Source organism: Chinchilla lanigera, unplaced genomic scaffold (assembly GCF_000276665.1).
Source record: "Chinchilla lanigera isolate Chin_1 unplaced genomic scaffold, ChiLan1.0 scaffold00155, whole genome shotgun sequence".
NCBI classification, from domain to species: Eukaryota; Metazoa; Chordata; class Mammalia; order Rodentia; family Chinchillidae; genus Chinchilla; species Chinchilla lanigera.
The window spans coordinates 1,908,585-1,922,662 of record NW_004955556.1 but is presented as its reverse complement, the minus strand read 5'-3'; the positions used below and the strand labels follow the sequence as shown (position 1 = coordinate 1,922,662).

Genomic DNA, 14,078 nt, shown 5'->3' with positions numbered 1-14,078 from the left:
AATTCACAACAAATAACTATCTGTAAGAGGAAGAATGCCTTAAAAACTTCTTGTATTTTAAATGAAACACAAGAGAGCATTATTTATTATATATTATGTAAAATAATATTATATATTATGTAAAATAATATATATCTATATTTATTGATATATGTTATATTATTAAATTATAAAGGAGGTGACAATAGCATTATGAAATCTCTGTGTGTGTGTGTGTGTGTGTGTGTGTGTGTGTAGGAGATACCATCTAATAAGCCTGACAAGTATCCACCAAATATTAGCAGAAGTTATTTTATTATTTAAATAGTATGAATTACTTTCTAGTAGAAAAGCATTTTTAATTTTAAAAAGGAAGACAATGAAAATTAGGCAGTCTAAATTAACAAAAGCTTGCTTTCAGATAAAAAAAAAGTTACCAAATTCATATTCCTGAAGTAGGAAGGGAACCTAAAAACAAATTAGGGATTTAAAAAAACTGGCTTAAAAATTTTTCTTAGGACTCAAAAAAATAACAAAAACTTCAATAATGATTAAAATGCTAAAGAACAGAGAGCCTATAGGGACAATATAGCAAATGAATTTCAGCAAACTGTAGGAGACACAATGCAAAATAATCACAGAAAAGCCTGTCAAGTAACATAGCAGGTAACTGAATGCAGTGTAGATATGCATACCAGGTCCAAGTAGTAAGGTGCTCTCTATGCATCTCCTCATAAATGGCAATGCTTTGGGAGAAACTTTCAAATAAGGAACCTGCTAGGATCTGGATCTGGAATGTCTCTCAAAACCTCATGCACTGAGGGCTTCATTTCCAACACAGCAATGTTCACAGAAGCACTTTGGGAAAGCTCTAATCTCATTGATGTATTAATAATCTGATACCATTACTGAAGGGAGATGGAAACTTAAAAGTTGAAAGGACAAAGTCATGGAGGTGTTGTCTTGGACACTACAACTTGTCATCTTCAGCCCCTCCCCCCACCTCTCCCTCTCCATTCCTGGTTTTCATGAGGTGAGCAACTTTCCTCCTCCAAACCCTTCCACCATGATGTTCTGCTTATCACAGGCTCAGAATCAACAGGGTGAAGTAATCATGAACTGAAACTTCTGCAATTGTGAGCTAAATAAATCCTTCCTTCTTTAAGTTGACCTAATCAGGTATTTTATCACAGCAACAAAAGTTGACTATCACAGAACCTGTTCTGAATTATTTGCTCCACATGATGTAGGAATTCTGGACTTCACAGTCCCAAAACAATCTCCTATTTGCTGACTCTAAAGAACAACTGTAATTTGCAAAAGAAAGGACTCACCAAGTGTCATGCAACATTAAGAGTCACTAAGACAGACAGGATAATGTACGTTCACAGAGACAGAAAGCAGAACTTGTGCTAGTGGATCACTAGGGGGTAATGGTGAATAGTACTGCTTCTGCACCACCTCCTGATTTCTGAATCCTGGATTTAGCTGGAAGAGCATCATCTATTGGGTGCTCATTTGGGGCATATACAGTCCTCCTGGATAATACTGTCTCAGCACAGCAAAACACTGCTACCTAGCTGGTACTGTAGTTGGGTCTTTAAAAGGCCGTGCACTCAATCTGTCAAGACAGCTGCTTCAGGATGGTAGGGAATACGATGAGGTCAATGTATTTCATGAGCATGAGGTCCACTGCTATGAACAATGTGCCACAAAGCAATGTGGAATAGAATATTAGGATGGTGGATAAGGTAATCTGTAGGTTCACAAATGGCAAGTGTGGTAGAAACACTGTGCAGAGTATGCAAGTCAGTACCCAAAATAACTTAGTAAGAAATAAAGCCCTGCTCTTTTCATGATAGAAGCAGCCCAAAGTAATTACCCTGCCACTAGGAAATCAGCTGATCACCTGGGGAATGATGCCACACTAGGGACTCAGTTTTGGTCTCTGTACCCAACAGAATGGGAACTTACCTATGCTGTAGCTACACACTGGCCTTGGTGAGTTACAGTCAGTGTTACTGAGTCCATACTTAACCTTCATTCCTACCAACAAGGCTGCTTTGTTCACAAGTCCCTTTGGTGATGACACAGTCATCAAGGAAACAGCACTGATATCCATAGAGGAAGTCATCCTATCTACTTCATTATTAAATTTCTCATCTGCTGAGGTCACAGTCTGGTTAGCATTCACATGAGACAAAGTATCTTTGTTTCTGGCTGATTCCTGGAGGTCTACCCATAATATCTTTTCCCTTGCTTTTCTTGTCACCAATATTCTAACCATGTTCCTTCCAATCATGGTCATCCATCTGAGGCACTGGCCACACCATATTAATATGTGCATACTTGTACTTCTGGCCATTTCACCAAATATAACCAAGTACAATGGTCAAAGTTCTGCCACTGAGAGTAGTTCCCTTCCCTGCTGTTCTTCAGAGATGTCTCACACTAGCTGGTGCACTGCAGCTGTCTACTACTGGGTGGTGTGTGAATGTAACACATAACCACTTGAAAACCAGGACCAAGTCTTCCCTTCCTTATTGAATGATCACAGGGAACTCCCCATGCAGCTATAGTTGCAGGCTGGGAGAGACAGGGCAGTGTAGCTGGGGTAGGATTAGAGGCATTTCAGCAGCTTCTTCATGTAACTTACTTGTGCCTTCAGGAACTACTCAAGCTTAATCTCACATCTGCCATCTTCATTTGACACTGACGTGCTGCTGTGTGTACACAATTTTATGAGTCCCTGGCACATAGTTTAGCAATCTATACTTAGTTTTCTGTAAATGGTCCCTATTAATTCCCAGTAGTGGGTCAAAGGTGTTTCTCAGAAGTAGAGGAGTTACCCCCAGAGGATGGCAAGGTTTTGCTTCAAAATCACAAGGGTCTGTGCTACAACTCACCTATAAGAATCTGACAAAGGCTCTAACCAGCATCTACCTGCCATTCCCACTCCCAGCACTACTGGATCTGCGGGATCACATGGCCCAAGGGGCAGAGACTTGCACAACAGCCTAGATGTGTTGTCGAATTTCTCTTGTTTTGGTTCCCATTCAAACCTAGCAGTTTTTGAGTCACTTGGTAAATGGGCCAGAAAAACATATCAATATGTTGCTACCACTAGCCAAAGCACCTACAGGGCTTTGTGCCTCTTTCCTGGCTATAGAAGCCAAATAAAACAATTTATCTTTCATCTTTGATGCAATTATCTTAACATGTCCTGTACACATGAACTCTTAAAAATTCGACAGAGATAGGAAGTCCTTGAAATTTAGCTGAATTTATTTCCCATCCTGACATCCAAATACGCTATGAGTAAGTCTAGAGTATTTGCTATGCCTTGTTTAGCATGATGTCATCGGTGTAATAGACCAATGTGATGTCTGTGGAAGGAAAATGTGTTGGAGTCCTCGTGATCTAAATTATGACATAGTTCTGGACAGCTGATATTGCCCTGATGTAGGAGAGCAAAAGTGAATTACCGGCTTTCCCAGCCGAAAAAAAAAACTGATTCTAGTGGTCTTTACTAGTAGTTATAGAGGGAAAGTCACTTGCTAGATCATCAACCACATGCCAGGTAAGAAAGGATATGTTAATTTCCTAATGTGATGAGACCACATCAGGCACAGCAGCTGCAACTAGAGTCACCATCTGTGTAAGTTTACCATAACCCCGGCATTCTCTGGGATCCATGTTTTTCTTTCTGGGCCATAGACAATCTGATTTGGGATGCAGTAGGAATCACCACCACTTCTTCCTTCAAGTCTTTGGTTGTGGCACTAATATCTGCAGTCTCTGCTAGAATGTGATATTGGTTTGATTTACTATTTTCCTAGGCAAAAGTAGTTCTAGTGCCTTCCACCTGGGCCTTTCCCACTGTAATATCCTCACTCCATAGGTTAGGGGCTCAATATCAGGATTCCAGTTGCTGAGTATGTATATCCCAATTATGCATTCTAGAACTGGAGGAACAATCAAAAGACAGTCTCAGCGACCTATTGGATCCACTGGGAGATGAACTGAAACTTAATTGAACATCTGACCTCCGTAAAACCATACTTTGACTGAGGGACCACACCAACATTTTGGGCTTCCTGGATTACTGTCAATTCAGTGGGCTCTAAAAGGACAGACTATTTCCTTTATTCCAGCTCACAGTCACTCTGGTAAAAGGGTGTAGGTCTCTTAGGGGAAGACTGAGAGAAAGAATAGCAGCATAAACTTTTGGCAGTGCATTAGCATCCTTCCTCAGAGGCCTGATCTCTCATTCATTCAGGGAGTACTGGGTCTGTAAACTGGCTCAAATCTGGGAAATAATTGAGGATCTGTGATTCTATTTTTAAAGGACAGACTTTTGTTCACTAGAGCTAGAACTTTTCTGCTTATACAGAGCAAATAAGAATTTAGTAGACTTCTCATCCAATCAGCTTCTAGGAATACCAGGAGCAACCAGCTAACACCACAGGTCTCCACAGGTTAGCTTATGCTGACTGTTGCTTTGAGTCCACTGTCTGTTTCAGTAACTGCAACCACCTTGCCTATGGCTATGGGATGCTTGCCACTGAGACACTGCCTTCCTGGGATTCTGTTACTCTCACTGTTCTTAGGTTTCTCAATTCAGTGGCAGCAATTTCCACTGTAATTTTTGATCTGCCAACAAGGGTAACACACAGTTCTTCAAGGATGCTGGGACTTACAATGCATTTCTTAGTCATGAAAGAGTGATGTCCTCTGGATCCTCCTGGAGTAGGTGAGCTGGCCTTTCATGATAAACCTATGGTAATATTTCAGTATTTCCCTTCTTCCATAATACATTAGGGCAGTTCTGGTAGATTGTCTTCATTTAGAGGAGGCTACATTTTGGGCCATGTTTTAGCCAGGTAACCAATAACCTATTACAGCCGTTTCTAACCCCTTAAGCTACACCATTAAATCCATAATGTTTTCTTAGTGGAACCAGATCAATAAATTTAGCCTGACCCAACATTATGTTCCTTCTACTACTATCTCATATCCTTAACATTCCATTCCCACAAATGTCCCCCACATTCTGGTCTGTATAAATTAGAATATGCATGTAGTTCCTTTGAAGTGTGGCATGTCTCCTTATGAGCTATACTTTGTACCTTACCTTTCAGGGCCCAAAGGGATTTGGATCTAATTACAATTTTATAAGCAATGAGGGAAGACATGGTGGCTGTGAGTCCTAAGGAGAGTCAGCATTGTCCAGCAAGGCAACAACTCCAGGGAAGCTGTCATACTCAACGTTTGCCAGGAAATAGATTTAATACAGGACACATAATTTATAGGGTTATTTTATAATATTCACCCAAAAAGTCAAATGCAGAAGAATACAGGAGATCTGTCCAAGCACTAGAGGCTCAAAAAACTCAGCTGAGGGCCTGGATCCCACAGCAATGTCCAGCATGAGTCCAGATGAAGACTTAGAACCTGGGCAATGTTCTCCACAAGTCCAGTTGGAGGACTAGAGCTCATGGCAATGTTTCATGCAAGTCTATATCCTGTACTGGAAAGGCCCACAGGTCAGTGGTAGAAGTTAGAAAGTCTATGCCAGTGGGGTGAAGGATCTGAGGGATCTGCACTGGAGCCAGGAAGCAATGCTCAAGGTAAGGACCACAGCTCCTCCAAAAAGAACTGCAGCCATCCTCAGTGGCAGTGAGGACCCAAGCTCCTCCGATGATGATGATGACTCCTCTGATGAGGACCCAAGCTCCTCCGAGTTCCTATCAGGAACGCCAGCATGACAAGCTTTTCCAGGAGATCAATAGCATACCTAATCTTCCCCTCCAGTTCTGTTTTATTTTGTTGGCAACAATCCTCAGGTGTGCCTTCCACACCCAGAACCACAGAATCTACCACAGAAGCCAACAGAAGTTTCTTTAGGAAAAGTAATCTGCTAGAGATGGAGTGGTAGCTTCTGTTGGTAAAGTAGACTCATCAGAGTCAAAGGGTTCCCTCTTCACCAGACTCTTCTCAGATCTCTGCTCCAGCTTTTAGGGTCCCATTCCTTCCCCAGTAATACCCACATTTTAACAGTAGACTTCTGCAAGGTTGGAACACTTATCTGTTCGCAATTCAGCCATTTTCAAGATGAGACTATGGGTTTGGTTTTCAGCAGTCTCAGCTTTGTGGTTATAGGCCATAAAGGTTTCTCTTACAGCAGAAAAGAGAAATTTTCAGGTAATTTATGCAATGCTTGAGCTGGAAATAAAATCCCTGACATTATCCTTTCCCTAATTTGCCCAGCACAGTGAGGATGACCAGCCAATTTCATTGTGTTCATTAGTTTGATCCCCCAAAAAATGTTCTAAGGGAACTAACACTGTCACCCAGAACCTGACCATATTTTACGTTATCTCTATTTCCACATTGCATTAACTGGAAAGTTAATACATACCTTCAAATCTTACCAGAGAACCAATTCATAAAACTGATTATGTTCTCCTAGAGCCATTCTCAGGACTAAAATAGGTATTATAAATTGTTATCCAGAAATATTGAATCAAAAGGCTAAGTCTACACACTATGAAGGATTTATTTTAAGGAACTGGATCATGTGATCGAGGATAGGGGTTAGTCTGAAATCTGCAGGGCAGGACAGGCTCACCTGTACCTTCAGTCACACCATCCAGTTCCTTAAAATAAATCCCTCATGGTATACAGCCATGATATTTATGCTTTGGAGCCAGGCTACCGTGGACTAAACCCTTTGAAACTGTAAGCCAACTACACCTCTCCTTATTGAAGTTGTGGGAGCCAGGTATTTTTTCCAGAAATGATAAAGTAAATCACTATAATACCTAATTACAATTTTATAGATGAGCTTCAATGAGCTTCTTATAATCCTGAAAGGATCATTTAAAAGGTCCATTTACTTCTAGTCTCCCCAAAGGTTAACTGCACTTATACAGATAGAAATTATGTAAGAACTTTGATCTCTTACTACACAGTATGTCCCATAGCACTTTACTAACCCTGATTTCAAAAGTCAATACATTTATCCACACTCTCCTATGGAAATGAGCACAGTAAGTTATTTTAACCATGCTCAGTGTAATATTCATTGCTTTTATAATCATCAAGTTATTTCAATCTGAATAACCCAACCAAACATGGAGATATTAATCCAATAATGATAGTCACTGTCCCAGCAGGAGAAACAACAAAGAAAATAACTGAAATACAGTTTGCCTAGTTGTAAAGGGTGGTCCCAAGATGCTGGGAGACTATAGAAGAAATATTAAATCTAGGTTTCAAGATAATTTAAAAGGCCAAGCTGAGCTACCAATGAAAAATGGCAAGAATTACTACAGCAAAGAAGGGAGTATGGATAGTGCTTGCATAAATGACAGGTTCAGAGGCACGGAGGCAAGAAAAAATGGTGTTGAACTCCAGAAACCAGAAGAAGTAGTGGTGGAGATTTGAGGTTAGAACAGTGACAGAGAGCCAGAGAAGAGATTTACAAGGAGAACAGTGGGCTCTGATTTGCTTTTTTGGAAAATCATTCCAGTTGCTGCTGTAAATGGATGGGTTAGGAAGACAGTGAAGAAGGCAGAAACCAGGCAAGAGATGCAATGGGCTTGGTCTAGGTTGGAGGCAATGGGAATAGAGAAATGAAGTAGAATTCCAGAGGTTAGTAAAGGGAACCGAAGGAATCTGCAAACACTTTTTGGGTATTTCAAGTCACTTAAAGTTTTCTGGCTTCATCAAGTTGATGCTAGAATAAAGTATAGAATATACTGGGGTAAGATCAGGTTAAATTAAGAAAAATAATAAACTTAGTTTGGAAAAATTTTTACTGTGGAAGCAATGTAATCACAAGATAAGATTTCCTGCCTAAGACTGAAATTCCATTTTTGTTTCTGCTCTTTGAATCGCTGAGATGGATGTGCATTTCCTGAGGGGAACTGGATGGACTAGGGTGCATAGGGCATGTCAATAGCCTCCACCCAATACATGAAGCAATTGCCTTTGAAGACAATCAAAAGGCAGCCCCTTATTGGGGGGGACAGATAGATGGCTTTCTTGTCCAGGACAAAGAACAAAGTTCATTGCATTTGTGTGACTAAACAAAATTGCTAGGAAAGGTAATCAAAAGAAGGACAACAAATGTGGCAGATACTCAGACTACTGAACTTTGTTTTGAATGGTTCATGGTCTGAGGAGGAGCGATGCACGACAGCAAGGTTGAAGTACTGCTGTAAATAACTTTGTGACAGTGGCTGGGAAAAGTATCAGGACTAGAGGACTGGACCCTTACTATTTTCTACACCTACCCTACAAGGCCTAGACCACCCACTGTGAGCCACCAGTGCCATGGTCACAGGTCAGAATGTCTCATCAGAAAGCCAAGCAATCCCTTTTTTACTTTTTCCCAAATATAAATAGGAAACTAATCAAAACCATTTTTAGCTTACATGGAATGATATCTCGGTATCTGTTTTTCTGTCTGTTCCACGGTTCATTCCCATATGTGCACTCACTACAACGACTCTTCTTACGTTCTAAATCCTTTAAAAGGTTAAAAAAAAATAGGGCATGTAGTTACTATAACCAAAAGAAAAAAGAGACTTAACTTTGTTTAGTGCTTGTGATCCTTAGGCCCTATATGCCATTTAATGTTATATAATAAAGAGAAGTTAAAACCTCATTTTAAAAGCACTATATAAAATTGGAGATGCCAATCAGTGAGATGTTTGATAAGAAAATGGCAAACTTTCTGAAGATACTTTCCCACTAAATTCCATTATCGTTTGTTGTTCATAGAATAAGGAAATATAGAATAGTCATTTCTTAGGATCTAACTATAACATTTCATAAACAAAAATAACAAAGTAACTAACAAAAGCATGTACACAAAAAATTATAAAGTCTTACAATTTACTCCTTGAAGAAACTACAGCTAGGACACCAATTAAGGAATTTTCTTTTTGAAAAGATTTTTTCACCAAGTGTGAATTCAACAGACATTTACTAAGCATTTAGTCTATACATGGCTCTAGTCTACAAACTAAATAGAAAGATAAACCAGGAAATGGCCTCATCCTTAAGTAGTGAGTAGTTAGACAGTATATGATCATGTAACATATGACCTACAGACAGTCCTTGTATTAATGACAGCACCAGACTGTACCTGAAGGTAGATGCAGAAAAGCTCCTGAAAGGAAGCAGCACTTGAACTGGGTCTTAGTGAGTCACTGGAAGTTAGCCGTGTGGAAAGAAGTATGTGTGAAAGGAAAGAAGAATGGTGAGTAATGGGGTATTACTCCAGGTAGGAGCCAAGGAGGCACACATGTGCTCTTGGGAAAGCATTGGGTACCATGGAAATAAGAGCACAGAGTACACAGTCTAGTGCAGAGGTAGACTAAAGTAGGAAAGACCTTGTTTCATACATGGTCATGCCTCCATAACCACACAGAACTGGTTCCAGGATCCCTGTGCATGCCAAAATCTGTGGCTATTCAAGTCCCTCATACAAAATAGTGTAGAATTTGCATATCTCATATACTTTAAAACACCTCTTGGTTACTTGTAATGCCTAACACAGTATCAATGATATGTAAATAGTTGTTATACTTTATTGTTTAGGGAATAATGACAGGAAACATGTTTGTACATGTTTAGTATAGACACAAAGTTTTCTATTTTTGATCTTCAGATGTTTAAATCTGTGAATAAGGAGCCCACGGATATAGAAGGCCAATGACACAAACACAAGAGGGAGATACCAAGTCCAGCTCTACTAGAATGTCTGTGGGCAAAGCTCGGGAATCTGGGTGTTGTTAAAGTTCTTTGGTAAATTCTGGGCAGCTAACTTCGCTCCCTGGGTGTTTAAAGAAGTGCTGACAACCACTGCTATGGGGAAGGAGTTTGTGAAGGTTGTAAGCAGTAGGACAATGCCATCCAATCTGTAGTGTTTTACTCATTCTAAAAATCAATTCTAAAATTAACCCATAAAAATATGAAGAACCAGAAAAATTTTATAAATGAAGAATAATGAAGAAGTCTTAATACATGGCAAGAGTTACACTAACTAGAAGGTTATAATCTATACATAAATCAGAAAATCAACAAAGCCTAAGAATAAATTAAAATATATTTGGGGTTTTAGTACATGCTACAAGTAGCATCATCTTTCACTAAACAGAAGATTCAGGAGAGTCCTAGGACAACTAGATAGATAAATAATGCTGGTCTCTATCAAATAGCTTATTAAGGTAAATTCTAACTGAACCAACGATTCAGAGGATTAAAAAATAATAAAAGTATTAGGAAAAAAGACCATGAAATAGTATGATCAAAAAAATGAAAATCTAGAAACCATATAACTGCCATATTTGATTGCTAAAAATTATGTATTTCTTCAGAGCAAATAGGTATATTTATATGTGTGCACATATGTGTATAACACACTGGAAAAACTTACTATATATTATACACACAAGGATAATTGCTTTCTTATAAAGCATTATTAATCCATACAAAAAAGAATAAACAGAAAGCTGGCAAAAGATTGAAGCTAGAAACTTAATGAAAATAAGTATAAAATGCTTAAAAACAAAGATATTCCTTTGCTATCAAAGAAATAACATTTAGATTGCCAGCAAGAAATCATTTGTCTTTCAAGAGATGAGATAAGATTCCAAAACTTGAAAGACAAAACACTGACTGTCTTTTTAGACATTTGTTCTAAAAGAGCCAGCCACACACAGGTACATGAAGAGAAACAACTGTTCTTCACAAGAGTAAAGACTGAAGTTATCTAAATATCTAACATATGTAACTATATAAATAAAATAGGATATTTACCTGTGTAAGTAACTATCATGCTGGTAAAATGTTTGGAAATCATTATCGGTTTCTTTTCTTTGAGACAGGGTCTTGCTCTGTAGTTCTGGCTGCCTTTGAACTCACTACATAGCCTAAACTGGCCTTGAACTCATGGTAATCCTCCTGCCTCAGCCTCCCAAGTGCTAGGATTACAGGTGTGTACCACCATGCACAGGTTAGAAATTATATCTTATGGAAAAAAATTTAAAGAGTCGAATCCAACAATTTTTTTGGAAGTTTATATTACAAACTCAATCATGGAAAGGGATCTAGATAGTGGAGAAACAGACTTTCTATATACTTTATGCTACTGAATTTTTTATCACGTAAATCTATTACCTTAAAAAACACAGAGTATTTAAAAATAAAAGCAATGTGCTTAATCAAAATGAAGAAGAAAAAAAGCAAATAAGACTTCTGGTTATGATACAGAAAAATAAATCATATACACACTGTTAGGAGGAATATATTTACCCCAAACTCCTGGGTGATATCAAATACTCCTTTTCTCTCAAGAATTTTCAAATAATCCTTGAAGGCTGATTGCTTGTCAAAACTGAATGTTCTTGGTCGAATCTGAGTCAATTGAGCTAGCTCTTCTTCAGAAACAATTTTCTGTATACCTAAGAAAAAGAAAAATTCACATTTATAAATTCCCTGTATGAATGTGAGGGGAGACTTTGTGGTGAATTTTTTTCTCATTAAAGGTACAGTTGTTTAGCTATTTAAGGGTCAATGAAAGTTTTTCCAAAGGTAAAGAGTTTGTCACTCCAAAAGAGACTACCTTCTTTTTTTAAAAAAAAAAAAAAAAGGATATACCGTATTATGATTGAGTATGGAAATCACCTTTCCATTAAACGGCACTTAGCAGCAGTGCTCACCATGTTTTTGACCATTCTTCATAAAGACATGAAAGAGGACTTCCAGGAGCAGAGAGGAACATTTTGAGGGCATTTAGAGAAATCCTATAGTTAACATCATATTTCATGATAAAAAAACTAAAATGGAGACTCTGTCAAGGATGTCTACTTTCTTCCCTGTTATTCAACACTGTACCAAAGATCTTAACTAGTGCAACAAGTCAAGAAAAAGATATAAAAAGAAAACATATTGGAAGATTTTTTAAAAAACTATTCACTGGCAACATGTGTATTTACATTGGATAATTAAATATATATGTACACAAATATAAAAGAAAAGAAGTCCTAGAATTAATGAGTCCAGGAAGGTTGCTGAAAAATACAAGGGGAATACATAAAACTCAATCATACTTAACACTAGCAACAAACAATGGAAGTTAAAATATGTTTACAAGCCCAATTTTAAATGCTTCAAAACATAAAATACTTAGCTACAAATCTAACAAGATATGTATGTTTACACTACAAAACAACCAAACATTAAGGAAAGGAGACCTAAGCTGGATGAAAAATGCTTCTACCAGGGGAAATGGCTCCACTGAACTGGACATTGAAAATTCCCTAACTTTAGTTCTAAACTGAAACTGAAAATGAAGATATTGAGAAAAAAAAAGTAGCTCCTGTCCTCCTTCCCTGGGAACTGACCTGGATCTAACAGACAAGTTATGGTATTCTCTGCTGAAAATAAACTGATTTCCCACAGTGTCAATAACATTGGTCACTTGAAGACCATACTAAACAAATCAATAATAAAACCATCTAGTCATTGTCAGGCAGAAAGACATTAGCAGGCCTGGAGGAAGGTTACCAGGGGATACATGAAAAGGAAAAAAGAGAACTTGTTTTTGTCTTTAGTAATAGTAATTTATGCTTGGCTGAACAATGGTAGCAAGTTCTCTAAGTAAGTGTGGAAAAGCTCCTACCCAGAAATTCTAATAACACTTGGTTTTGACCTCCTGTGACTTCCATGTGAGGTTCCTTCACAGCCTTTAACCACTGGAATTTTCTACCTGTTAGGTTCCTCTTTCAAAAGCACCTATTTGGAAATATTGCCTTTCATATTGAAGCCATGATTATCTCTGTTGTTGAGTTTGTTGTTGCTGTTCAAGAAGTGTTGCCATTTTACAGCTGTACTAACCCCCTGGTGTGTCAATGACATGAGTGAGCACTGGACAGCACTGGGGCGGGAGTGGGGCTCACCAACAGAGCTGGCCCAACGTCAGAGCCCAGGTGTGGAGTTGGTAAGCACAGTTAGGAAAGTACTGTATCTAGCCTCCATTCTGGATGATTTTAAGAAATTTTGTATACTGGCTGGGCGCGCTGGCGCACGCCTGTAATCCCAGCATTCGGGAGGCTGAGGCAGGAGGATCATTGTGAGTTGGAGACCAGCCTGAGCTACAAAGTGAGCTCAAGGACAGACTGAACCACATAGCAAGACCCTATCTCAAAAAAAAAAAAAAAAAAGAAAGAAATTTTGTATATGGAGGATGGAAATGCTTATATATTTATTGAAAATCCTTTTATGTTATTTGAAAATTATTTGATAAATAATTGCTATTTGGGGAGGGTTTTGGAGGGGAGGTAATGCTGTTGATAAATTATAAGCCTGTCAAGTGTGCAGAAAGGTAGTTAATAACTAATAGGATGCCTTTGTTTTGTACATGATCCTAATCTTTGTTTTATATTTCTTTTATCCAAAATATTTAGACATCTGACATTTTTAATCAAAATTTCAATTATATACTGTGATTTTTATTTGTTGCATTACACTAAAATTTCAGAGGTACTCTGGCATTCAAAAGCTAGGATTTCTAAATCAGTACAGTATGTGCATTTCACATAATAAAGCTGTTAATGGCAAGCAAAGTATTATATACTAACTAGATTTTTCCACATCTGTATAGTATACTATATATATTTTGTGGTATTGAGATTATAGAAAGTTTAGAGTGTCAAACGTGTTTAATGTGTATTTTTAAACAAATTTATGGCAATTAAAATATTTGGAGACAAGGGTATCACATTTCAATTTGTAAAAGTCTTTTTAACTCTACTGTGTCATTAAGATGCTTTGTATAATGCCAAACTATAGCTAGAGAAACTAAATTTAATAAATATCAAATCGATTTTCCATTAAAAAAAGGAAAAAAGATATCATTTTCCCCCTTTTCCCTTTGTTTTTTTAACCGTTAGATATAGATAAAATTCAAACAAGCTATGGTTTCAAATGTTAGCCCAGGAGAATGTAACTTCTTCTGAGCACAGTAATAATACAGACCAGGTGTCTTGGTTACTTTTCTCTCGTTGCTGGAACAAAATACCTGA

At 38.0% G+C, this 14,078-nt stretch overlaps 1 protein-coding gene across 12 annotated transcripts in view; it reads right to left on the bottom strand.

Annotated features, from left to right (window-relative positions):
- The window catches only part of Ptpn20 (protein tyrosine phosphatase, non-receptor type 20), a 92,386-nt gene that overhangs the window by 20,656 nt on the left and 57,652 nt on the right, over window positions 1-14,078 (bottom strand). For all 12 annotated transcript variants that reach the window (XM_005412602.2, XM_005412603.2, XM_005412600.2 and 9 more), the window contains 2 exons: window positions 11,308-11,456; window positions 8,421-8,514 (listed from right to left, as the gene is read on the bottom strand). In XM_005412602.2, the coding sequence (XP_005412659.1) occupies window positions 8,421-8,514; window positions 11,308-11,456 (243 nt within the window). The remainder of the gene's footprint in view (window positions 1-8,420; window positions 8,515-11,307; window positions 11,457-14,078) is intronic.